This window comes from Lepisosteus oculatus, chromosome 26, assembly GCF_040954835.1.
Source record: "Lepisosteus oculatus isolate fLepOcu1 chromosome 26, fLepOcu1.hap2, whole genome shotgun sequence".
Taxonomy (NCBI): Eukaryota; Metazoa; Chordata; class Actinopteri; order Semionotiformes; family Lepisosteidae; genus Lepisosteus; species Lepisosteus oculatus.
Window position 1 is genome coordinate 4,622,842 of NC_090721.1, and position 27,192 is coordinate 4,650,033.

At 45.1% G+C, this 27,192-nt stretch overlaps 3 protein-coding genes across 4 annotated transcripts in view; all 3 read right to left on the reverse strand.

The window, feature by feature from the left end:
- LOC102695302 (LHFPL tetraspan subfamily member 7 protein) overlaps positions 1-2,788 on the reverse strand; it is a 95,703-nt gene extending 92,915 nt beyond the window's left edge. Inside the window, exon 1 of the mRNA XM_006640846.3 lies at positions 1,674-2,788. Coding sequence (XP_006640909.1) covers positions 1,674-1,988 — 315 coding nt within the window. The 5' untranslated portion in view covers positions 1,989-2,788. The remainder of the gene's footprint in view (positions 1-1,673) is intronic.
- A 903-nt stretch (positions 2,789-3,691) lies between these two features.
- LOC107079959 (zona pellucida sperm-binding protein 4-like) lies at positions 3,692-8,865 on the reverse strand. The gene is made up of 10 exons (XM_015367837.2): positions 8,549-8,865; positions 8,275-8,396; positions 8,033-8,174; positions 7,234-7,430; positions 7,023-7,120; positions 6,713-6,846; positions 5,625-5,814; positions 4,928-5,075; positions 4,507-4,573; positions 3,692-4,405 (listed from the first exon to the last, which is right to left on the reverse strand). The coding sequence occupies exons 1-10, from the start codon at positions 8,778-8,780 to the stop codon at positions 4,320-4,322; spliced, it is 1,416 nt and encodes a 471-aa protein (XP_015223323.2). The 5' UTR covers positions 8,781-8,865; the 3' UTR covers positions 3,692-4,319.
- Positions 8,866-10,387: 1,522 nt separating this feature from the next.
- Positions 10,388-27,159, reverse strand: akap10 (A kinase (PRKA) anchor protein 10). Of its 2 annotated transcripts, XM_015367834.2 has the most exons (15): positions 26,934-27,158; positions 23,704-23,751; positions 21,206-21,391; positions 19,554-20,063; positions 19,070-19,168; positions 18,435-18,519; positions 16,999-17,122; positions 15,405-15,541; positions 14,960-15,104; positions 14,530-14,700; positions 14,334-14,443; positions 13,316-13,398; positions 12,757-12,809; positions 12,151-12,246; positions 10,388-11,555 (listed from the first exon to the last, which is right to left on the reverse strand). In XM_015367834.2, the coding sequence occupies exons 1-15, from the start codon at positions 26,953-26,955 to the stop codon at positions 11,550-11,552; spliced, it is 1,875 nt and encodes a 624-aa protein (XP_015223320.2). In that variant the 5' UTR covers positions 26,956-27,158; the 3' UTR covers positions 10,388-11,549. The 2 variants fall into 2 exon arrangements, with proteins under 2 accessions (XP_015223320.2, XP_015223322.2); XM_015367836.2 differs by lacking the exon at positions 12,757-12,809 and having other exon boundaries at positions 26,934-27,159.
- Positions 27,160-27,192: the final 33 nt, after the last annotated feature.

Here is a 27,192-nt window from a genome sequence, read left to right on the forward strand (position 1 = left end):
GAAAAGTCAGGGCTGTTTCTGATTGGTGACCTCTGGTCTTACCCCAGTCACCGTTTCCTTAACAAGCTGGTACACACGTTTCTGCTCCAAAGAAAAATAATCCATCTCATGCACTAGTAACTGCTTCATGCTACATTCCTTACCTCAGCCAATACAATTTCTATCATATCATCAATTTGTAACAAACACACTCAACTCAAAGAAACTTGTTGAGTTCAGAAATTCAACATGTACTATGAGCACCTTTTCCTTTTGTAAAACATTGCCAATCATAATTGGCAAAGCATTGACCTCACGACTCAAAACTGAATATCCTTAAAGCTTCTACAAAACACCAGGCACAAAACTGAGCTGAACAAATCAGCAAGCTAGTTTCTTACACGTGTGCGTCAAGAAAAACATGATCAGATTTGTACCACGTTAGCAGTATGTAGGAATACTGCATATTAATAAAACAGATTTATTTAAAGAGGATACCTATTGAATTGTGAACAGCTCACGGAGAGAACATTGGGGCTCAGGTGGAAACGCTGCACTCTGCTGGTGCTTAAATATACACCAGTGTGTTCCAGGTTGTTGACTTTTGTTCGCGTATAGAAATTCTGACAGGATTTCGGCACCGATTCAAAAAAAAACGATGGATATCGCCACTTCGGTCATGGCAACATGAACTTTATGGTAAACGAGTACTATAGAAATGTCACTTCCCCGCAATAAACCGTCTCCAGGGCACATTGGAGAAACACCTGTTCTAATATTCCGTGCTCTAAGCAATTTGTACTTGAAGAACCATTCTCCAATCGTTTGGGGGGTGAATCTGTTCAGGATGTACGGGCTAGCCAAACAAATCACCAAGGAAAAAAAAAGGAAAACATTGCAAATTAACATGAATATTGTTCGACGTTAGCCAGCCTGCACTTGTTTATTAAAATTACTTGCCGAAATAATGTCAGGATTTTTCTCAAACCAGATATTCTGTATAGAACAGTATACTTCTTCGGTGAATTCAGACCTCTACCTTCTACAAATTTGTGTTCCCGAGCCTGCTTCGGTGGCAAATTTACGTCAAGTGTCCTTAAAATTGATGAAAAGCAGAATGTCTGCTTCCGATTTAATGCGCGCACAAAACGTTTCACACTTTTAATCAATTATACACGAAGCCTGTGACCTCAACCTAGAGCATGCGAAGTCTCCCTCGTATAGTAAACCGTCCACTTTCTCTCCAGGCTGAACGCAAGGCGCCCTCGCTTCTGTCCAGGCGCAGGTACAGTAGGGTCTGACATTTAAACTGCAGGGCACTTAAAACATCTTTCACTCGGTGGAAAAGAGCTGTAAAACCTTTAAAGAATTACGCACAACGCCAGAAGCCGAAGCTCATACTAAGAGCTAAAAAAAAAAAAAAAAAAAAAAAAAAAAAAAAAAGGTGCTTGCAACTTTTAAAGGGTTTCAAGACCCTTCTGACTTCTCGGCAACAACAAGGCAAAAATGAGTTCACACGCTGCCCCGAATTTAGTACACAAACGCGGGACCCTTTCGGATTTCGGCAAAGGCAACACAGAGGCCAACTTCCCCGTCCTCTCCCAACGAGTTTATCCCGCAGGAATCTGACAGACCCCCTTCAGGGAGTTTCACTGGGGATTCAAAACCCGCGACACCGGAAAGATTTCACTCACCTGCCAGGAGCTGGAAGGAATTTCGGCAAACCGCCCCAGCCCACCAAACGTGTAACAGCTGTACATGTGGTCCAGGGATTCAGAGCAATGCCAAAGCAGCCCGAAGCTCACCGAGTCTTTATTTTTCAGGTGCTCCTTGACAATCCATGCGGGGGATATGAAACTAAAACTGCAAATCGCAACCAAAGCCGAAGACAGGAGGACCCAGAAACATCCCACGCAACTGAACATCCTCGGACCGTGGGGCGCGGAGCCCGGAGACAGGTCGATCGCTACCCCAGCTTTCTTCTTCTTCCGATCCAGCAGCGAATGCATTGGGGAGTTCAGTCACCGCGCAAAAGATGGGGGTGGGGGGGGGACGACGATGAAAAATATCACCTCCCCAAATATTACATCAGAATCCACAACCCAGGGACAAACCCACACATCACGCACCGACCGCGAGAGAGAGAGGAAACTGAAACAAGACGTCAGACGACATTTAACTTCGGCCAAACGAGAACAAAACCGCTCGCCCCGGCTCGGCTCGGCTCGTCTTCCACTGTCCCCCTCTTGACGCGTGAGTTCGGGTTCAGGGAAGCGGGGGAAAAAAAAAAAAAACAAATCCAATAAAAAGTTTACAAAAAGACCGGGGAGAAACAGGTGACAGCTGTCGCACCCGCACAACGAAACTGGTAACAAGACACCGCGGACCCCCGAGCATCCGACATCCCGCTGGAGCGCCGTCTAAAACAAGTCTCCCATTCCTCCGGGTCCAGCCTTCCTCGCAGGGGCGGGGGGAGAAGAGAGGGAGAGCCTGAGCGCTACAGTTTCGTCCTCATCCCCTATTCCGCTTTCGAGTGAAATAACTCCCTGTCTGGGGGGGGTGCGGGTAGCAGGCAGCCCTGCGCTCGTCTAGGTAACGCCGGGGTGGCAGACAGGTGCGGAGCCGCAGGAGGAGGAGGAGGAGGGCGTCTCCTCTCCCGATTCGCCCGCCGCCTCTCCTCTCCAAGGTGCGCAGCCCCACTCGCCGTGATCAAGGACGCCGGAGCGCTCGCTGCTCCAGCCCCAGAGTCCGTCCTCAAACGCTGCTCTGGACGCTTTGCTGCTCATTTGTACGCGAGCAGAGAAGGGCGGGGGAGGTGGAGAGGGAAAACATTTCCCAACAGCAAGTGGCCAAGCCACAGTTAGGGCGTTTCTCCTCGCCAGCCGAGCTCGGCTTGACTTGAGAGTGTGTGTGGCAGCGCAGACGTCAGGCCGCTGGGACAACACACTCGGCTAGAGCCTTGACAGAAACAGGTCGGCAGTGGGGACTGTGGGTTTTATCCCAAAAGTAAATGTCCAGGGATGCCGTACAGTTTTTAGCCTGATGCAGATAACCTGCTTACGCTTTAAATATTACGTTCGGGGGTTACATGTTTGATGCGTTTGCTTGCAAAAAACGTAGCCCGAGTTAGCCCCCGGCTGTTCAGTGGTGGTAAGGCCCCAGGGCTGCATCCATTAAGCATTAAAAAAAAGTCAGACACGGAATAAAAACTGCTTTGAAGAACGTTTGGTGTAATAGTCGCAGCTAATTGTTTTACTGAACCCCTAAACTCTCCGGTATATTTAGCCGACAGTGACCCCTGGTGGTACCGTGCAGGTATAACCACAGGCAGAACCGTTTCATTCCCGCAGTTTAGAAGGGCTGCAGCCTCTTCGTGAGGGAAAGAACTCGTTACACGGTCACACAATACCTACTTCAGGTTAAAAACCTATCTTAAAGGCTGTTTACAGTTTTTTTTGTTTAACTTCTTAATTTCAATGCACCACCTCTGGTTTCACGTTCTGACATGGGATCGGTTAATACATCGAGAATCTCTTTGCCTCACCCTACAGCCCCTCTCCCTGCTCCACACCTTAGCATACAAAACAGTCCTCTGAACGATGGGTCCACCTTCACATGTCTTTACAAAGCAGACAGTAAAGAACTCCCCTCACACCCCCGCATTAGACGCTGCAAAGAAGACAGCAAGAAAATAATCATTTCCACCACTTGATACTTTGTAGTAGGCTGTAGATTTTAATGGTTTGCACAGAGGTAACCATTTCCAATCTGCGCAAAGGCCTTGTGGAGTACCTCTCAAGAAAAAAAAAAACAAAACATGAATTTCCTCTATTAATAAGGCAGAAAGCGCCCTCCATATTTTTTACTTCCAGAGAGACTGAACTTCCTCGTAGAGCCATTTATTGTTCAGGTGAACAAGGCTAATGGCCAGAGCAGAAATTGGACTTTTACTTCTCTACTGGGAGTGCATTTTAATTTATTCACAGGGGATCCAACAGCATTAAGTTTCCCTTGTAAGTGTACAAATCCATTGCTTAAGATTTAGAAAAAAAAGTTCACACAGATTTTAAAGCAGTGCTTGTATACTGCAGTCACAGAGGGACCTACTGTACAAAGAACCTTTTTTTTTGGCTTCGCAGATTCCAGTTAAACCTTTACAATTGCAGGAATTTGCAGGATTCTGACACGGCAAAGTTCCTTCGATATCCATCATCTTGGGAAACAAAGTTCCAGTTATTTTTCCCCATGGGGGTTGTATTTAAGTAAAAATACAGACATGGGGTATCTCCCGATCTCCCGTTATACAGTAAAGCTGTACCTGCAGCTTGGGGTTTTATTTTTTAAAGGATGAAAAAGGGACCTCCTGAAACGACACTGTGACGAGAGGAGATTCGCCCATTCCACCGATCCCTGGCTCTCCTCTTTCCTAAACACGAACAGCTGGATGTTAGCCCAAAGCCTTCAATTATGTCTGCGAGCAAAAAAACAAACAAAAAAAAAAGAGCATAGAAATAGCCTGATACTCACTACTAGTACAGGATAGGGTGCAGCCTGTTCCACCTTTACACACCTCCGCCTCACAGTGAAAGTAGACCTGATCGAAAGCAGAAAAAGATGGGTTTTGCCCTCCGATACGGTAGGCGGCAACGAGGCATTTCAAGCCAACTTTCACGGGCTGAAGAAGAGAACCACTCGGTAGTACTCAATCAAAACAGGGAGCAACCCTCATGCAATGCAAACCATTTCCTAGTTTGCTGTTGCAGAAGAGGGGTCGCAATGAATAAAATCATTTGCATTTAATTAAGGATCAAGGACTCTGCCATTCATACTGTGGCCTACAATAACGCCATGTCATGTCAGGAGCTGGTACAGATGGCCTATCTTTAGTTCACTGGGGATGGAAAGGCAAGGTGAGTTTCCATTAATAACCGGTAGGCTGATAGCTTACCGAACCATGGAAATTTCGTGTTGACTGCGAGTCCACAAAACTGAACATGGTGACTCGAAACCTCTTCCGGTGGTTTGGAAACTTGGAACTTGGACCTGCTAAGACAGGCTGAAGTTCCGTCTTATAGTTATCACCAGTATAAGGACACCTGCATTAAAAAAAAAAAAAAAAAAACCACAACAGTCATTAAACCCACCATTTTACATGCAATGCAAGTGTCAAATATTCTTACCCAGGACTGAACTACACTCGCATTCTCCCAAAATATCTTCTTAAAATGCAGCTCTTCAGTAATCACAGATAGAAGAAGGCCACAGTTACAGAAAAAGGCAGTTCACTTTGGTCCAGTCTGCATTATTAATTGAATATTTGATTTGAAACCCAGAAGAACTGATTGATTGCAGACTACCAATAGCGTTGAACTATTCTCTTGTACAATTGTGCAATGGGGTACAGTGCACTAGCACAGCATGATCTCTTGTATATGGCAGGAAATCGGAAAGAAGGTATCGAACAAGGCTGTACACGTCTCTCCCTGGAGGGCTGAAGGTGTTTCTGTCCAACTCGGCTCTTAACAAGCTAAACCAGTTGGCTACTGCCTTAACAGAACGGATTAAAATCACCTTCTCCCAGCTCTTTAAAAAGAGACTAGGGATATCTGCAAATCTCCCATACAGTACAGCTAGGCTTCTCTAACCCTTTCTGCAGCAGGGCCCATCGGCGGGGATCACCCGGATCTCTGCTGGGAGTGGCCCAGCAGTCGCCCAGCTGGAGCTGGAGATCTGGATCCTCCCGGTTGAGGACTCGCACCTCGGCGAACACAGGCTGGCGTAGCACGCGCACCACAGGGTGGTCCCGGGGGGAGTAATAGGCGCCGTAGGAGGAATCTGGAGGTGCAGAAACAGCCATGTGGTCACAGTTCTCCCAGCATTAAGAGAAAGCGTCCCCGCTATACGATACAGCAATCCCACCATGCATGACAAAGACGCACTACTAAGGGGTTTTGGCAAACGCACAGAGAATTATAGGATGCGTTTTACCACCAGATCTCCGAGATTCACGCCATCCGCTGTCGCATTGAAACACAATTCATCACTCAGGATCCCAACGGTCCCGGCTACAAACTGTTCCCCCCCCCCTGCACTCCAGCAGGCAGTACTGCACCATTAAAGCACAGGCCCCTAGGCTTAAGAACAGCTTCCACTCTACTGCAGGCACATCCTCAACAGCTGCTGTAACCGCAAGGACTCAGAACTCAGTGCACCTCTGCTCTAGGCACTTTTGACTTGGACTACCATGTTCCCCCCACCAACCACATTTATCATTCTTATGGATAACTACGAATGTTTTTAATCTACTGTTTACATTGCACCGTGCATAATATTGCGGTTTAGCAGCCCTGGAGCCCTGGGATGTTCTCCCCATGTTCACATGGGTTCCCTCTGGGTGCTCTGTCCCCCTCCCCTGCGTCCAAAAGCATACTGGGAGGTTAAGTGGCTTCTGGGAAAGCCAGCCCTGGTGCGAGTGTGTGCATGTGTGAATCTGTGTGTGCCCTGTGATGGACTGGCGTCGCCCACAACCCCAGAACTGGATGAAGCAGTGAGAAAATCAGAAGTTAAGGCCACTGTCCCTGATTAAAGCCAATAAGCTTCAGGCCAACATGCTACAGCAACTGTTTAACGCCGTGATCCCTCACAAATCCTTTCTAAAACTTGCCCAGTATAGCATACTATCTCACTTAAAAATATTACATCATGTACCAGTACGGTGTCAGACAGCATCTACCTTTAGCCAGTCTTAGTTCCAGCTGGAGTGCTCCCTCACTCTTCATCACAGCAGTCTCTGCCTGCGTCTTCTTCTGCACATCCGTGTTTAATTGGGCTGAACCAATTAACAAGAACATGCAGCTGACGGTAAGCCTGTGGGAGGCCAGAGAAGATTACAATGCTCCAATATCACTTGAGTGGCTTGAAAAAAAAAAAGTTTCAAGTAAGACTTCTACCCACATCACAGGTAGCAGAGCGAAAAAGAAGTTTCTAGGAACTAGGACAAACAAAATTAAAAGTGATGTGCAAGTTGGTTGGATTGTCCTTACTTGAAAGAACTATCCCGAAGTATAGATCCCCTTCTTCCACTCAGAATCTTTTTTTCGGCCTTGATGTCCACCGAATAGATCATTTTGCCGTTGGAGAACTGCAAGGTTATCAAATCGACTGTTACCGTTTCACAGGTCAACAAAAGCATCCATCCGTAGGGTTACGCAGGTGTCTGTCGGACGCTCGTCTACGGTCGGGGAACGGCCTTACCCTTATCCGCGATCCGCACGAAGTGAGGGGGAACCGGAATGCCACAGACTCGGGGGACGTCCGTGTGGGGGTACAGCCAGCACCCCTGCCTTCTGCCACCTGCACAGTCTCCAGGAGCAGGTCTGGGACCGTCGCGTTGCGGTGAACAACGATGTTGAAGAACCCGTCCTTATCGCAATGCTGATGGGGGACCCCCTCTGCAAGCCAAGTCACAACCTCTTGATGACCCCTCATGGACACTGGTGCCAAAGAAGAACCCTACCCACACCCCAACACTCAGAATGGGAAGATACACCCCCCCCCCCCCCAGGAATCTATAATCTGATTCAAAATCCTGTTCTTTACATTTCCTCAGAATTCAAAGCACTGGGTGTCTGAAGTCCATACCCTAGGATTTTGCTGTGGGGAAAGAATATACCCCAAGTCAATGAAGCCAGAGGGGGGGTGGGGGTGGGGGGAAGACATTTAAGAAAGCAGATTCTTAAGAACAGGGTACTCATTACACAAAAGTCTCTTCTACCATTAAACCAAGGCGTATAACTTCATTCAACATCATCATAAAAAAAGTAATACTACACCTTTCCTTTCGCGTTTAAAGGAGCACAGAAGAGGATACCACGGAGCCACCGAGAACAGTTTTGCGCCTTACCTCTCGCCAGACTTTAGTTTTTAATTCTTCCTCACACCTGAAGAAGTCTCCACCGCCGAAACGTTGCGTTTTCTTTCTTCTCCCCTCCAGCATGGAATAATCCTATTACTTGTTCCTCGGCAGCCTACGCATGCTGACGCAGCTACCCACCTGAACTGCTTTGGTTTTTCACGCCGACGTTGTCCGGCTGAAGAGGCGGTATTCTGCAGGACACGGGGATCCTCTCGGTCACCTCGATGCGTCCACCATCAACCGTCCCCCTCACCACCGTCACCAGACTCGCCACATCTCCCTGACGGGAATCAGGCCCACCGGAGCCAATTAACACGTTAAATTCGGTGCAGAGGAACACGTTAGGGGCACTCGTGTGAATATACAGTATAAAGCCCTACCCGCCTCTGAACATAACAGCCGTTATAGGGGGTCGTCAAGAGTACGTAACGGTCCGTTTCTTCGACGACGTAGCTGCATCTGGGCGCAACTCCCATGGCATCGTAGAGCTTCCCATCAGCACCTGAAACGTTTTTTTTTTTTGTTTGCGTGTGTGTGGGGTATTTTTAGGAGTTTCGTGATTTGGCAGGCTTTATCACAGAATGGCTAAGGCGCAACGATCCTAGTTAATTAACGGTAAGGAAAACGTAAACGTCATCCGTGGCCTCCACTCACCCACAACAAACAAGCTGAACGGCAGGTCAATGAATTGCTCTTTAAGGATTTTCACCGTCATGTTGTTGGCGTGACACGACACGCCGTCGACCAGATCCCTGTAAGCAGCCGATCGCACGATGTCCGACAGGGAGACGTAGCCCCTGAGTTGGTTTGGCTGCCTGGAGTGATCCAAGGAGATCACAAGAGAGATCAGCAGCGCAAGTCTGAACACAAGCAAAAGATTCTTCATTTTCAACCTTCGCCTCGCCACAGCAGAGCTTCAAACGGACAGACCCGTCCCCTCCCGGAAAGAGCTTTTAAATCGGACGGCCGGGGGATCAGAGACAGCTGACCCCTGTTTTACTTCTAATTGGACTGTCGTCCAGAACAAGCGCAGGTGACACTTTGTGGAGTGTGTCGTCTTTCAAGACGAACCAAAGGCAAGACAACGCGATTACCATCATTTTTATGACTGTATGCGAGTTCTCAGGCGGTCCTTCCTGGTCCTGAAGAGCCACAGTCCAGCAGGCCTTATCGATCACCCTTCAATCGTCAGTTTGTAAAGGTGTGGGACAGATGTAAATATTGATCAATTAAGTAAATCTGTTTAATTAAGTCCGGAATGACTGCTGGCTATTGGTCACCTGCTTAAGTGGCCAGAATGTGTTGCAAGAATTGAGAGATTGACTAGATCAGACCAGGGCTGGCCATCCAGGATATATTTCATGAGTTTATGTAACCTAGGGGGGCAAACCCCTGCTAGAAATCGCAGTAAAACAGAAGGGACACTTAGGACAAGAGAGCACAGAGCTCAGCTTGCATGGCCAGTGTTTCCACAAGTAAGGCATACAAACTCCCCACAGACAGAAACCCAGGTGTGGATTTGAACCCATGGCCCCCAGCGCTGCGAGGCAGCAGTGCTGACCACTGCACTACCACATTACACACACTGTGTTGTTCTGTTGTCAATATTTAAGTCTTTTTTTCTCCCCCACTCCAGTATTGCTAGCGGAGCACGAATCTAATTCAGGGGGTTCCAAGGGACCCCCACACCTGCGGGATTCTATCCCACCAAAGCACTCTAATTGAATCCTTAACAGACCTCCTAGTACGCTTACTCTGAACTCTCGTTTTCAGTTCCTACACATGCACAGTAGGTGGTTGCCTTTTAAATATTTTATGTGTTAGATAATTGAAGATTTTCAGCCTTTGAAGGAGAAGGAAAAAACCTTGCAAAGTTGTTGGTTCCAGCAACAATATGTTTGAGCAATGAGCTCAGCTGCGAAGGGTGTGTGTGTGTGTTGGGGCAGCCAGGACCAGGACTGGGAACTGGGATCCCGGACCAGGGTTTCCAAATTTAACCAAGGCCAACATTTCAGAAGACTTTCATGATACTTCACTCATCTTTCCTCACACCGTGTACAGTTTGTCCTGATCCGATCAGCAGCTCTTTTCATATATCGTCTGTTTATTTACACAGAAAAGTTTATCCAGGTGAAGTACCTAAGACCCTGAAAATCCAAGGGGTCACAAACCACTTTGCTGCACTTAGAACATATTCAGCTTACCTGTGTACAAGGTTACGGGTCTTACCAGCTACCCCAGTTCAAGGAGCCTACTAGTAACGCTGATCCTGTTTTATTCTGTCTCTGCTTTCCATTCTGTATCAGCTGTGTCCTCGCTGGACGCCCTATCGGATAGTCTGATGAACCCTGCTGACTTCAAGTCTGTTCTCCACCATTCAGATGAGAACATAATCAATGAACTTCAAATTGGAAGGTTAAAATCATCTGAACACATTATCGTTATTATACAGACATCTCTTTTTTTTTTAAGAAGGACATAAGGCGCTTAACATACATTTCAATAATATATTTTGAAATCAAACACAATTTAAATATATTATAGATTAAGTAGACATATATTTAGGCTTCAGAAAACATAGTAGTGGTACACAGTACCAAAAAACCATACCCACAGTCTTTTTTTCTGCTTATTATTAACAGTTACACAATGTGTCTCAATAGAATAAGATATTCACTACGTACACCTTCCCTTGAAACAGTCATTGTGATTATTTGCAACATGTTATACAAAAAATCATTTTTTAATGTATAGAACTGTGACCACCAGAAAAGAAACGAACATTTACAATTGGGTAGAAAGTATTTCACAAGGGTAAACCATAAACCTACAGCTGTATAACAGGGAGTCTAGAGAACTTGTTCTTTTAGCACTGGGGTCCAAGGGAGTTTTCTACAACTTGTCAAAAAACAACTGTGCACTATAAATGACACGAATAGGGTGATAAGGATGAATCGATTTGCACTGCTAGGACAGCTAATGGTTACTCTTTCAGTTATAACACATTCCCATCTGGTCCACAGGATATGGGAAAAGGAGACACTGGCTTCCCCCCCCCAAGAGTGTTCACAAAAGACAGTGGGGCGAGAATACCCCCCCCCCCAAAAAAAAATGCCTTCATAGATAAAACCATACTGTGGAAAACCTGATCAGAGATCACCTGTTCCTTTAAAATAAGTGTAAACGAATTCCTAATAAAAAAAATTGAAAAGAAAGACCAGGCCTTTGCCAACTTTGCGAAGACCTTTGATTCATGTGGTCTCACTCAGCAGCCGCTGTAAAAATGGAGCAGGAGGGAACCCGAGCACCTTTACTGAACTTCCCACGCCACCTGCGGCCTCTTCAAGCAGCCACTGCGTTCCTTGAGTAGGAGGTTCCCGCTTGGGCCTGTGTGCAGCTGCTCCGTTTTTCTTCTTCATTCGTGTAAAAGCCTTCATAGTGTTAGAATGGGGGGGGGGTTAGAGTTCAAAGCTCACATGTGACGTGGTGCCTGAGGTCGTGGAGCGGCTTGTCAGTCTTCATATGAATGAAGGAGTAACGTTCTATTAATACAGTGTGCAGTTACTCGCCTCTGGCCCCTCTGCCAGCTTCCCCCATCGGATTCTGAACAACTCTTCGGCTGGGAGAATGAGATTTCCTTCAGTTCTTCAGGGGGTCATAGCTGTGGACAGGAGGAAACAACTGTTGAGAAGGTGACTAGGGACTTGATAGGACTGACCCTCTGTGCACGCTACACAGCTGGCAGTACAGAGCCCAGCAATATTTTCACAACCAGGCACAAACCTGAAAGGGGTATTCGTCATTCCATAACCATCACACGAAGTTCCAGGGGATGGGAAAAAAAAAACAACCCCCGTCTTACAAAACTAAAAATAAAACTGGGCGCACCTGCTGAGATTTATTCTCGCAATACGGTTTTGAGAGAGCCTGGGTGATGACATTCTACTTCCATCATTTGTTTCCATCTTAGGAAAAACTGAACAAGATAGCAAACAGTTCCTGAATATGACTCAAAATCAACAACATGTCTAAGTTCTATGACAAAGCAGAGGCTGTGGCATGCTAGGACATGAAACATTAACACTCATGTCCACTCCGATTTCAATAATGCTGCTGTACAGCATTATATTTAAGAAAGGAAAAAACAACAATGTTGCACTGATTGAGCTCAAAACTACCTCCAACAGTGATATAGAATTGACAAGAGAGATATTAAAGCAAAAGCAACATGCCAGAATCACAGTGCAGTCGGCTACCTTAGTGGACTTCTCACAAGGGGACTCGTGCTGTGCCTGATGCATGACATCATTCACGATCATCTTTGCAATTTTCCAGGCCATCTCCTCCTGGGCCTGTATCACACAAGAGAAAAGGCTGTGAGGTTTCTTTCCAAGGGACAGGTGAACTACAGAAGTACAAAGTACAGAACAGGGGTACTCAGCTCCCAGGACTCCTAAACTAATCCTAAAAATAAACTAATCCAGTGGAACCTTAATGGCATAAATTTAACACTTCTTGCAGGTGAAGAGCTGCTGGTAACTTAAGATGACACAGAACACCTGCAGGACTCTGAACTCTAAAAAACATGTTGTAACAGCTTGTACAGAAGCAGACAGTGGTTAGCACCTTTATCCATGTGAATAAATGAACAGATACAGTAACTAATTCAGGGCAGGTGAATTACTGTCTTTTGTTTTAATGTTTGTCAATGTCAATGAAATAGTCTTAACTACAAGAAAAGAAACCAACCATGTACTGTATATGAGGATGCACTGATTTACACATAATTAACTGTCAAACAGTGTAATTATAAGGATACTAGGAGCAACAGAACGACCCCAAGTCACCTTGTGCTAACATACCTCATCTGAATTCCCTTGTACCCATTTTTTCATGGCTTGGGAAAACATGGAGCCTGAGATAGTAGGAAAAGAGAAACACGTTTGATTTACTTCACACTGGGCTCTACCAGGAACTCCACAAGCACCAGGGAGTCAAAGAAAAATGTCTTCAGTTTATAATTTCTCCCTCCTGCCATTACAAGGTCAGGTCAGGACTTTTGAACTAAACTTAAATCTCAAAGCACAGTTCAAGGTGGTGGGGCAGCCAGAGTCTATCCTGGCAAGCAACAGGCACAAGGCAGGGTACAGCCTGGACATGATGCCAGTCCATCGCAGAGCAGACACAGACACCACTCACACTAGGACCAGGTTTTCCAGAAGCGAATGAAACTACCAGCATTTAAGTCAAATTTATCAGCAATATGCTGTATTAAAACTCCCACAACCGGCCCCTTTGAAGTGTACGAGTTTTTAAAATGTTTTACATTTAACAAAAAGCGATGGAAAGATACCCCCCCCCAGAAAATATGGCAGTATGGTACAAAAAGCTGTAAAATGTCTTAGAATTGTAGCAGGGCACCTTTCGACTTCTTGACATCTGGCTCTGGCTCGGCCTCTCTGATAAACTGTCCGAGTTCATTCACTTTCCCGAATGTCATTCTTCTGAAGGAAAAAAATAAATTCCATCATCACATGAGGCGCCGCTGGAGTTCAAACTGCCTGTGGCTGCAGGACATGAACAATTCCCCCAGCCTGAACAGAGCTGCTCTGTTCCTGTGTATCTGGCCATGTGAAAACGAATCTGTGACTCTCACTGCTTATGACTCATGCTTGTGAACAGCTCTTACCAGTGCCCTTCTTGTATATGAGGAATCAAGTTTTCTTTTGTTCACAGCTGCAAAAGTTTCAACAGCTGTCTTTATTGTTTTCTCCAAAACTTGTTTTACCAGATCTCAAAGGCGAAGCAGCACAGTTTTAATATGTATGAATAGATTTATTACTTTTCTGAGGAAGGACTAAGTACTTTCATATGTATGTCTCCATTAAAAGCAAGTCTAGTCTTGCTGTCATCTTACCATGAATAGATTACAGAATTCCAGCTGAACACATTTTCACTGCAGTTTGTAACTGTTTTGTTCTTGTTTTCACAGCTGATTGTTTCCTGTATGGAGCTATTGAATTATGTGGAATGGTATTGTAATAGGTACAGAGCAAGATGTGTGTACAGTATATGTATTGCTGCATGTCTAGGACTACTGAGTGTTGTGTTTTGTAGTTTTTTTTATGGTGATGCCAAAGACATATTTCCACCCTTTTGGATGGACAATAGAGATGTATCTTTTAGGTAAACTCAGGTTCAAAACCTTCAGATATTAAAGAGAAAGACAAAAAGATTTTCTACAAAACAACTTCCTCCACACATATAACTGCTACGTTTCTACAAGAGGAAAAGAATCACCCTTTGTACCAAAGAATGGAATAAACCATAACTGTATTTCAGAGCTGCTGCTCTTAAATATAAAGACTGAAAGCTTTCAGCCTCAGATGAGTAGTTCTTTTAATACATGAAGACAGAAAAAAATAGGACAACTTATTACCCTGCATATGGGCGCTGATAGAGAGACTCTGGTTCCAAACTGGCAATGTCCACAGTTATTGCTTCATCGAAGTTTTTTAGGATTTTGATTGCTGCTTTTTTGGCGCCTTGCTGTAAACCAGAAGGAACGTAGACATCAGACGAGAAACTCAACAGATGGCCATCTGTTCACACACCTGGAAGAAAGAGACTCGTACCTGGGTGTGTGTCCCCTCCGAGCTGCTCGAACCTGTCTCGCTGTCCTGGGGAAGACCATGGCCTGGCACCAACATGTTCCCTGTGATACAATCGTCCCCTCGAACGGAGTTGATCAGGTCACTCAGATACTTGTAGTACAGGTTACTGGATAAAAACCCAGGCAGGTACACCTGTACAGAGAAGAAAGAGGGATATTGATTAAAAAATAAGAACGCACCACAAAACGCATTTCAGAGTCTGACAAAGGCTAGATGAAAATTGAGTTAATTAAAGAGATCAGGTTATACAACCAGGAATTAGGAAATTAGTACCTACTGTAAGTATTCTCAGCGGGGTACGTTGTCAGGGGGAAGAAAATTAGCAACGCACAATGCTCTGAAGCCTAAGGGTGGAGCTTCATGTACTGAAAAGGGCAAAGTGATGGCGCACCTTCTCCATCGTGGTCCATGCCTGGCGTAGCGGAGTAGTGAAACAATCGGGGAGCGGCCCGCCCTCCCTGCAGATATTGGACTCGATTTCTAACCGCACGGAGTCGTCGAAGCCCAGGGGTTTCGTAGCCTGCAGAGAGAAGTACCTGCAAGACAGTCCAATAAGGGGACAGGCGGCAGAGACATGAACGAATTGCTGTGATGCCCCTTTCCTCAAAATCAGTTTTACAGGGTCCGCAGTGGTGTCAGTGAGGAGCCCAGTCATTTCAGCCACTTGTCTACGCTGTCCACCAAATTTACACATAACTTAAAGAAAATGAAACGTATTTGTCAAGACAAGGGTAACTTAGTCCTGGTGGATGTCTGGACCAGGGAGCAGGAAGAGCGGAGTGGCTGAGTGTCCCTGTGGTGTTGAGGAAGAGTGTGAGGGAAGACATCTTGCTCACTTGTCATAGAGGATCATGGCGTCGTTCTGCGCCTCCTGCCCGTCGTACTGGCCTTTCTTAGCAGCCAGCTGATCCTGGAAGTTGTCTGCGGCCAACCAGAACTGCAAGATATTCACAGCTTCTTCCTTCTCCATGTACTGCGGCCGGAACGAGACAAGAGGAAACAGAACTGCTGATGACGCCTTTATCACCCAGCTGACTGACAGCTACATGCTAGAAAAAATGTGTTGATTTTTAGAACGTCCCTTTAAGACCTAAAACAACACAGCTGTTGCTGTCAACATGCTGATCTTTTCCTAGTAAAGCTAAGCTGCAGTTAAGTAATTCTTTAACGGATATTCTATTAATGCCCAACTTACTTTCAGCCGAGGTTCCCCAGAATGTTAATAATCTATGACGACCTATCTACAGCAGTGTTCATGCTAACCCTAACCTAACCTCATCTCTACTGAACACCTGGAGGTGCTTTAGCAACTGGACCTCAATTGATAGTAAATGTATGACTAATGGAATAACTGTTAAATATCTGTTGCTTAATCTGCTAGATCAATTCTAAGAAGCAACAGTCATGTCTCCTTGTTTACGATGAATTTTATTTTATTTTAGTGTTATGGTTAACAGATGCGCTTCACACAAATCAGGGTTTAAAGGAATACCCCTACACTAAGAGGCTGCAGGAACTAAACCTTTTAGTTTTAAAAACAGAAAACTATGGGGAATTCTGATTACAGTATGCAGAATCCTCAAAACCACAGGCAAGGTCAGCCCAGAGGAATTCTTCAGAATCGACAGTGAAATGTAAACTAAAGAGCACGAGTGGAAGTGTTTTTAAAACTGAGAACAGCAGGTACTTCTTTATGCAAAGGGTGGTGGGAGTACGAAACAAGCTACCCAGCCCTGCTGTTGAAGCCAACACACTAGCTTCCTTCAAGAAGGGGCTGGATGAGCTACTTAGATCAATATGTTACTAATTGCCTAACAGGCTAGATGGGCAGAATGGACTTCTCTCATTTGTTACCATTCTTGTGCTTGCATGTTCTTAAAAAACAGCAGGCACATTTTAAAACATAAGCTCAAAGAATAACCTCTTTTGAGCCACAGCACATACAGTCAGCATAGATCTCGCTTATCATAAACCTTAAAAACCTCAATTTTGGTTGACATAACAATAACACAGCTGGCATTCTAACACCTTAAAGAAGGGGTAGAAATAATCCAAGACCTCTTAATGCGTGAGAGAGACTTTGCCAGCCTTGTTCCCCCATTCAGCTCCAGAGCTTCAGAACAAAGTCCCTCTGCTGATGTTCAAACCTTCTTTTTTTTCCCCCCTTTAACAACAAAACTCCCCCCCCCATTGCCCCTTACAGGAATGTAGGCCGGTATGATTCTGGCTGAATTTGTTACAGATACAGAAGACGCGCAGGAAAAAAAAAAAAAAAAAAATTGCTCTCTTTCACGTATGGCCAAGCCATCGACTCGTGCAGACCTCTGGACCAAGGCTGGGCAGCCGAGGCAGAATTAAGGTGTCACCCCGGGCGGTGGAAGTGGCGATGACATGTACTGTAGAATGGGCGTGCAAGAGCACTTCCCTCACCTCGGAGAAGTAGAAGAGAGCCGACTCGCAGAAGAGGATGTCTGCCAAGTACACCGTTCCGCTGGTCAACACTTCAATCTGGTACTTACAGAAATAATGACTCCTTAAAAATTCACTAAAGTGCCTGCGCAGGGAGGAAAAAACACAGTTATTACACAAATGGCCCAAACAAAGAGCGGTAGGTACTTCACAGCACAGCCTTTCCACACCAAAACCCGGGCCAGTAACTTCCACCGTCTCCTTCATAAATTAATCATGGGAACACGATGCTCAGAGAGCAACATTCATCCCTTACAGGAAAAAAACCTAATAAAATGGACAGGAATACGACTTCATGCAAATTAGAGAAACTGACAATAGAAAAAGATTGACGAGCTCAAACACCAGATTACGTACCATAATATGGAACAGATGACTTTGTTATTTGATTATTTTCTTGTTATGCATGGTGCTTCTGCTTTGACCGTATTCTGCCGCGCAAAATATATATTCTGGCAAAAAGGTCTTCTTAAGACTCAGGGCAGGAAAGGTGTCAATGGCGAAGAAAAAGTTGGGCCTAGGATATTACCATGTCATTTGTTAGCTGTGGTCTCAGGTGCTACAGTGTGAGAAGGTCTGACTGGATCAGGTGACATCTAGGCTCAAGTAGGGACTTCTGTTTAACTCTCTGCATTAGCAGAATCGTATTGTCAAATAGCACATTTTAGAAGCAGGAATGAAACATTAGGTTGTATAAAAGAGTATGCCCCCATCCACACACATGATTCGGCTATGTGAGTACATCCTTTGACATAGTCTGCTGCAAGAATGAATGTACTTCTAAACTTTATTTTCAAATTCTAAGGCCTTAGATTGTGAACACAAGTTATTTTGACCGTTGTTTGAGAACAGTGGAGATTTGTAGCAGCTGACTGTCTGTGTTTACTGCCCCGCCCCAAAGCAAACAGTGAGCAAGGAGGATTAGAACGATCCAATGAAAATTAGTAGCATCTAAAACATGAAATCTGTCAAAGTAATTCACAGGGTTTCAGACTAGATAAAGAAGGTTTGACCACAAGGTGGAAGCATGATTTCAGTCTGTGTCGTGAGTTTTCAGTTGAGAAATTGGAAAGGCCTTATGAAATTGTACTGCCCATTTACAGTGCTTTTCAGTCCAGAAAACCTTGCCCGAGGCTAAAAGGAACTGACAACTTGCCACTGGTAAAGACTACACCACTTCTGACATCGGAATGTCAATTCACTTTGTATGCTAATAATTATTCAGGACACTTATTGCCAAAGTTGTTACCCGACGTCAGGTGTTGGGGTCACCAATTGCAACAATACACGCTAGTTAACAACGTGTGCAAGTTTCCACAACAATCTCCTTGTGGCACCGTTACTGAGACAAGAATCTCAAACATGACAGAATCAAAGTGACCTGAGCAATCACTTACTGCTGTTCCATGATGTTGAAGACTGCAGACTGTGCGTTAACAAAGCAGTTCGGATTCACCTGCCCATCCTCACCACAGATTTTAGCTGCGAAAAAGCAACAAACACAAAAAAAAGCACAGTCAGTTTGCGGATGTGCATGAGAAGAGTTCTCAAACCTCTTTCGAGCTGAAGCATGCGTGAGCAACATAGATCTTGCTTATCACAGGAAGCTAATGGCGTCTGTATGTGTAGAGTCATTCATTAACCTTCATTCTGCTTTATATAACAATAATACAGCTGCTATCGTAATACATCAGCAAAAGGAGTATGAACAATCCAAGACCTCTTGATGTGGGAAAGAAACCGTGTGAGCTTTGTCTTCATTGCCAGCAGTCACCGGTATGATTCCATCAATAAATATACTTTTGAAGACAATTAAATTTAAATGGTTTGAATGATGAAGAAACCTCTGAAACAAAATGCAATTTGTTAAATACAATGAATTCAAAGATAAAACCCAGTGTTGCCAAACCCAGTGTTGCCTAGACTTGCCCTAGACTGCACGGTGTAAAATGATTCCATGCCAGTTTACCTAAACCTAACAGCTATGGAGTTACTCCCAAGGGTAGGGAGTGAACGTCCTTTGATCTCTTACCCACAATGTCAGTCCTCATCGCCTCTGTGATGGGAATAGACCTAGCAGCATCCGGAGAGATATATTTGGTAAAAATGTCCACTGCATCTCGTTCTATACCTAGGAGAGAGCAATGAGAAAATAAAACAATGAACAGCGAACGTCTTGTTATGCCTCAAAGCCAGCTGATATTAGACAACTAACTCAAGTAAAAACTACACCTGAATTTTCTGATGGATCGAGATCACTGTGCAGCATCGGAGGAGAGTTACATGCTTAATGACTCAGTACACAGTCTTGCTCACAGATGATTTGTTTTCCTTTAGCCTAATTACTTTTACATAACATTTGTGCACACGCTGCAGCTATCCGGCCACACTGAAGACTCAGATATCAGCACACAAAAGAGCACACTGCAGCACAGTAACTAACGTGGCGGGAAATTCTAGTTCTACGGAAAACGATTCAGACATCTTCAGACGAGGATGGCAAAATTCTGACTTACTTTTCATGAGTTTTTCAGACAGATCTTTAAGTGCGTGGCAGGGCTGGAGTTTGAAAGGCGTCCCGGCCTTGGAAGAAGCTTGCCGTGTGGGAGTGTCTGCCTTCGGGCCCCCCTGGAGTGCATCCGATTCCTTCTCGTCCGAGCTGAAGGAGTTATTCGGGGAGGTCCAGGCGTGGCTGTGCGGGTTCCCCTTCGCGGGGCTGGGGGTGCGGGAGTCCTGGGGGTCCCCCTCCGCAGGGTCCCCGCTCCGGGGCGGCCTGGCCGAGGGGGAGGCGGGCTCGGCTAGCGAGCTGTGCTTGACGGAATTCAGGCTGTGAGCTCGGATCCGGGACCAGCTCACGGAGCGGAAGCTCTCGGCCTCCAGCCAGAACTTCACCAGGTGGTCCGCCCCCTGGAGCTCCATGTGCTGCACGAAGTAGGGCATGGCCACGCCGTCCCGCAGAATCTGCTCCACCGTCTTCGACAGCCTCGACCTGGTCTCCTGGGCCTGGTAGTTCACACAGGACCGGCCTGCAACACAGCACCGCGAGGCTCCGCACTGTCAGTCCGCTCGCTCTCAGTTCCCCCCGGCAGGCTCTTTTTAGGCAAAACGCCACCACGACATATTCAACCGAAGCGCACGTCAGCTCACTGCTTTCTCGCTCTGACCAAACGCTGGGGAGTTTCTCCATTTATAGTGCTCCAAGTAAAAACCGAATTAATTAGCTGTTGGTTTTTCTGTATTAATCCTGCATTTAAAGTGGCCTAAAATGGGCTGTTTTGGGCTTAGAAAAAGGGGGAAACGATCATAAGATTTCAAATTTGCACATTTGAATGCATCATAGCTGTGATTGGAGAGTTTTTCCATTAAAACAATGACTAAGAAAACTATGTTAACATAAACCTCTTATGATAATTGCCATTTTATTACTAGATACGCGTGTGCAGAACAATTATAAACCTTATATTATTCAATTTCTATTGAAAATTCAATTCATATTGTTCCTTAAGTATTATTTTATTGTAGAAAACTAAAAGTGCGAAACTCATTCCTGTAAGTACTATTGAAAGAATCCAACCATTATCTGGGTCATAAAAACCAGCTTCAGAGTCACGCGATCAGGGAACAAGAGCACAGCGGCTCTGGAATAAAGAGGGTCATAGCAGCAAGATGGCTCAGACAAAAATGTTAATTGTGATACACACCCCATTAAACTGCCAGTTTTCAACGCAGGACGCCAGGGTCTTGCTCTATAAGCCAGATATTGGTATATAAATTCGACATCCCCTCCCTTCCACCCTTTACAAGATTCACTCTTGCTCAGCCCTTCCTCTCTGAGCTTTTAGACAAAGAGCTGGGAAGACAACGGCTGCACTGTTTGAGTCACGCAAGGCTAAAAATGAACAAGAATGAGAACAGAAAACATTCACGCCAAGGACAACAGTTGGTTCAAAAATGAACTTAGACTCAGGAGAACACTATTCCTGTTCTTGTTTTTACTCATCACAACCTCCTTGCTCCCCACAGAAAGAGCTCATCTTCATGAGAACCTACTGCATGGAGAAAGGGCGAGATCCGCAGCTGGAGCAGAAAAGCCCGAGCTGTGAGCTGGTTTTTCAGGAAAGTGAGCGCTCTCTGGGGTCGATGAGGGCTAGGAGCCAGGGGACCGTACCTAAGTCCCCGAAGTGAGTGGCCTCCATGTGACTGGGCTGTTTCTTGAGGATGGCCGTCCGCCCCCGGGCGAAGGAGTCCATGTTGGCAGAGATGGCGTTGATGGCCACATGGCTGGGCCCTGCTGCCTCCAGGATGCCATGGTGATTTCGGACAGCCAGAGAGGGCGACGGAGCTGGCGCCGGAGCTGAAAAAAACAAAACAAGGTGTCCCTTAAAAACAGACCTCAAAGGCCCACCCTCTCGACAGCAGCAGAGGGAGTGCCAAGTGTCAGAGCACAGGAGCACAACAGCGTGCTAAAGAGCCACAAAGCACTTCATTTCTAACTGACCCAAGTGTCCAGGGATGACAAACCTCAGCCTTAAAACTCTCCCCATGAGAAAGCTCTTCAGTACTGTGACTCAGTCCCCCCGTTAACTGCTCGCGTTTGAAAACTCTGTCCACTGTGGGCACTGCTATCTATAATACTGTTTAATGTTTATTTTCATACTTAACAGTACTTCATAACTTTAATAACAACAGCAGCGCTTTGCATTTGCAAAAAAAACAATTAGGACAATCCTTAATATTTTAAAATAAAAAATACTGATGACATCGACAAAGAGCTCAAACAAATATAAAGGGTTTGCAAACTCCTTTTAACAAATAAAACATTGATACCGCAGACAGACCCAGACAAGCAATTGTCACACTCCTAGTTCTAAACAGGGAAAAACAGATCCCTCAGCCACCACTAATTACAAAATTGAACCGACCAGAATCCAAGTTATCTAAAGGCATTTTGCATGGTAACAACCATCAAAACATGCATCAGACCCAGGCTGATTCTCCTCTACAATATAGGCATATTGGTATGTTGTTTTAATGAGATGTTAGATCGCCACTGTGTAATTATAATTTGCAAAATTAATGTCTGTGTGTGTCTGTAGAGGTGTTATGTGGCTTCTAGTTCTAATACAACGAATTTCTGCTTTAATGCAGGCGAGCAAAGTCAGCACTGAAAGGTTTTGAGGTACTTATAGAATGGAGTTCAAGTAGGTTACTGTGTCAGCATGCATAAGCTGCAAAGGAACAAGTAAAGGTTTATTCCAAGCTGAAAAGAGAAGAAAAGAAACACAACGTTTCGACTGTGGAGCCTTCGGTTGTGACACCCAAAGAAGGCTCCAAAGTCGAAACGCTGTGCTTCTTTTCTTCTCTTCTCAGCTTGGAATAAACCTTTACTTGTTCCTTTGCAGAAGGGAGTTGAGTTTGTTTAGTCGGCTGCACCGTGAACTAGCTGTGCTCCCATGGATGGGGGAGCAGTAGGATGACAAGGCCAGATCTTTCCCCTTTGATACAAACCCTCAGAGCAGTGCGCAGCAGAGCCGTGCCGGGGCTGGGCTGGGAACTGCTGACTGCCTCGCTCCCAGACCACACCTGCGGAGACATGATGATGTGTCTCAGTGTGCACCCCCCCCGGCCAGATACAGCACAGCAGCCCACCCACGTCTTTGACTCCACCCTGCCCTGCCATCCCGCAGCTCGGCTGGATCGCGCCTCATCATCCCTGGGGGGGGTGAGCGTGGGAGGAAGAGTACCAAATGCTTCCATCCCAGGAAGGACGAAAAAGGTGAAGGACCTGCAGCACCTGCCTGGGCTAAATCAATCGCTGCTACACAGGCCTCCCCTCAGCTCTTGATGATCCTTGCAGCACGTGTCTCGAAGGGGAATAGCACCTGTGTTTTTAAAGGTGTCGGACGTTCGTTTTCTATTTAAAAGTCCGCTCCTCCCTGCTGCTGTGTCATTCCTAGATTCCTGTCTGACAAATGGGTTGTGTATGACTGGAGGAATGAGGAATGTCATTTCCTGGTGTCAGGACCGCCTGCCCATAACACAAAAACAAAACATTTTACAGCTTTACTGACCCCACACTTAAACATTCAGAGGAGTGCTTCCCTTTAAATCTGGTGTTTTGTTTGGACGGAATCAAACGTTCTTCATTTGACTTGATGCATTTTGATCCCAACATATGCATTAACTAACTCATCCAACATCTCGTTTGCACATACGAATCTACTTGTGTTTCACAGCTATCTCCAGAAATCTGCTGCTGTTTCTTGTAACACAGGATGCACGGGGAAATGCAGTATCGCTTATTTTTGAAATGCTAAATTTTACATATCCTCGGTCCCACTGAGGAAAAAAAAAATTAGAACAGCAAAGGGTTTTCCATACAGAAGAAGGGATTCTCTTTTGGTTGTCTTTAACCTCCCTTTTGCTGCGTAACGTGTTTGAAGTGTTAACTTTGGTGTCTAGCAGAGGAAATAAGCATCCCCTTGTGAAGATATGATAATCGGATTAGCGTACTGTTTCAGGAGTAGCTGTTTTCTCAATCACCAGTGCACAACCACAACACAAAAATGCCAGCGCACACACAGACACATCAAATATTGATGTGCTTTGCATTTACTTACTAAAACAAAAATGAAACGACAGACTAAGAGAGCATGGGTTTCATACCTTTGCTGGTTTTCACATCTGCTGGTCTCTCGTGTTCCTTGCCTTTCACTGCAAGGTGAGAAATAAAGACCGGATTATTAGGAGAAAGTCATTTGCTCCAGCAGTTCAGCCCAACGATAACGTCTGCTACACCGGAACTGCAGACTCAAGACGCACAGGCATCACCGCAAGACCAAAAATGTAAACCAACAATGAAAAATGGTCTCTACTCTTACATCAGACATTTAGTATCAAGAGAGAAAGATGATAAGATCAGCCACAACACAACTGCACAGCTTTAATCTGCTGGGCCTCTCTGCTCTCAAAGCTTTCAGGCTGCTGCCTGGCTTCCGCTCTACATCATTAACTTGGTACAAACTGCAGAACTGTTACTTATAAAGAGTCATTTTACAAGAAATCCAAATAGTAGTCCAGCAAAAAGAGACAAAAAAGAATAGTGTGCACAAACAGGCCTTAACTGCAAGACGGGCTGCTTTGCCTGCTTTTGTTTGTAACCCTTCTAACGTTTGCAATGGTGTGAAACAGCGTCCTGTTCAGCAGTCGCTTGCAAGGTGCACAAGCCAAAAATTACTGCAGGGACAGGTTTTCATTATTTGGTGAAACGGAGATAAGAAAAGGCTCTAGCACTGTTTATGACCCATTTATTACACAGACCTGGGAAGATAGCCTGACTGGGCAAGAGGAGGTATCCAATGAAAAACACGCAGACGCAGGGAACGCTGCCTCTCTGTCCTGCCACTCCGATGAGCTGCGCAAAAGACACGATAGGCTGCCAAAGCAATCTTATCTTATCTGCCCACCACTTTTTCTTCTCACCTGAACCCCCAGCTCTGAAGATCAAAATAGTCTTCTCTGCAAAGAAGGGCTCTGCATATAGGCATAGCGAAAGAAACTTAATCCCACCCCAGCACAGTGCAGAAAGTAGGTCATCAGATCCTAGCATGGTGCGACGGAACCTTTTATCCATTAGGTTCCTGTTAAAACAAAGGCAATGGGTTTCGAGACACTTAAACGCAGAGACTGCTTTAATAAAAGGCCAACCTCAACTCCGTGGGAACACTATGAGATTGGAAAGAGCATCAGTCAGATAGCGATCTACTACTGTATTCTTATCTGGTATCTGATTTGACAGCAGGGTGTCTGGATTGACTGGACTCTTTACAATGAATACTGCTTGCACTGCGAGTGCTGACACATTCATCCCTTGCCTCTCTTTCTGGCCGCTGAATGTACTGTACTTGTACTCTGCATTATCAAACCACGACAGATTCACTTTTCAGCAAGAGTGAAGTTGCTGATCTCAGAGGACATTTTTTTCCAATTAAACGGAACATAATTTGAAGCTTCCAACGTAACAGGATATCCGCCAGACAGGGTTGTTTTTTAGCTTCGAACGTACAGCCGTACAACAAACATCCATTGAAGTCAACTGTACATTCAATGCTTTTTGGGCAGCACAGCTTGTTTAATTGCACATCTTCAGTGCTCAAAAACATGTGTATGTGTATTTGTGAATCGAATATGAAAGCAGGCAATACTCTAAAGCAGAAAATGAGCACTTTTCAGCTTATTTAGAAGGTTTGTCATACAAAAGAAATAAGTTCATGGGGAAACCAAGCTCTGGGATTGGCTGACTTACAAATCCTGTAACTACACAGACAGACCAGGTTATTGACTGAAAATTATAAAGCAAGAGCACCTTGCCTGGGCAGAGAGAAAACTGAATGCGTCTTTCTTCTTACAGATACAATTCAGTGGTTGATGATGTGCAATTCTGCAATGGTTTCTTGTTAAGGCACAGCAATTGGATCCAGTTTTGTGACACCTATGCTACGCCTCTTATCCTCAACGAAAACAGAAGCACCAGGTCTAAGGGGACAAAAAGAACAGGAAAAAAAAACCAAAAAAGGGCGTGGGTATGCTCTGAGATGGACTGGCATCCTGCCCAGGGTGCACCCTGCCTCACACCCACTGCTTGCTGGGATAGGCCCCAGCTCCCCCTCAGTTCTGTTTTGGGTGAAGTGGTTAGAAAATGGGTGAATAGGTAGAGGACATGGGTACTGGTTACCTGTTAATTTAGTTGGTCTTATAATTTTTCATATTTGTCTACTTGGTAGCCATTTGACCTGTCACCTTTCTCTTCAGTTAAAACTAAATTATTGATGACTAATGAAGGTTTGCTGTCTCTCAAAACTAACATACTTAGTGATCAATGATCTTATCTGGCTTGCAAATTGCAGTAAAACAGCATTAGATTCCCATTAAGTTTCAATCATGTTAAAATTAACCTGCTTTCCGTGTGACCCAAATTGAGTGCGACAGGACAGCAAGAGCTGATTTTTTATTTGCAAGATTGTACCTAGGAATCATCTTTGGGGTTATCTTATTATCATGTACAGGATAGGGCCTAAAACCTAACTGAGGCTAACACCTTCAGGAGCCTGGAGTCAAGATTCACGTTCATTCCACAAAACCTCTCCTCCTAGCATGAAACCCACTACTGAAGCAATTTCAAGCTAAAATCCCCCAAACGAAATGCTAAACACACTCTCACTGAGGCCAGTAACACAAATTCTTCTTCCACAGTTTGTAGTTTTGAATATACACGTCAAAATAGCAGTTCATTTTAAATAAAACAAAAGCTATAAAAAAAAAACAAAATCACCGATTCGACAATGGGTAACTTCTTACTGAGAGTCCAGAAAAAGGACAGTCCAATGTATTTATAAAAATAAACTACATTCTGTGTAAACAGCCACTTCACAGCTTCCTAACAGCTATGTACCTGAATACAGGAGCCTTCTGAAAATGAACAGAAACAACCCGCTCCTATCGAGTCCGGATCTCAACACCAATGTACTGGTGACCCTCGCAATCACGGATGCGCATCTGATACTTTCTCCAGAAAAATTAAAGAGGACGACTCAACGGGGGAAATGACTAACATCTAAAAATTAACACTCCCATGAACGGTTATTTTGCAAATGCACAGACATTAATGTTTTTCCATCGATTTGATCAATGTGGATACTTGGAATAATGCCGTTTGTGATACTAAAAGTCGAGACAATTGCCTTTTCGGTTATGAAGAGCCATGGGAATAACGAGCCTGTGAACACATTTTTGAGAAATCCAAAGGCCTGCGGTTTTAGACAGAGCTGTCACCCCTTTTCCCATTGGCTCACATGCATTTTTTTCTGGCTCTCCCGCTATCCTTTCGACTTCCTTACCTTTCCTCCTAAAAAACGACATGGTTGTTCTCGAGTTCGCAACGTTTTCTCAACTCAGTGAGCGCATCCTGCGTCCTTCCGCGTCCCCTCATTCATAGATCCCGATTTTCGCCCAAACTAGAGGGTGTTATTTCGCGGCGATACGGGCTGTCAAAGGCAAGACTTCCTCCTTCCCCCCACTGCAGACCCGGCAGCCATATTGTCAATAAACAGCTCACTTCCGGATTGCTGCAGTTGCACCATGGGTAATGCCTGGTTT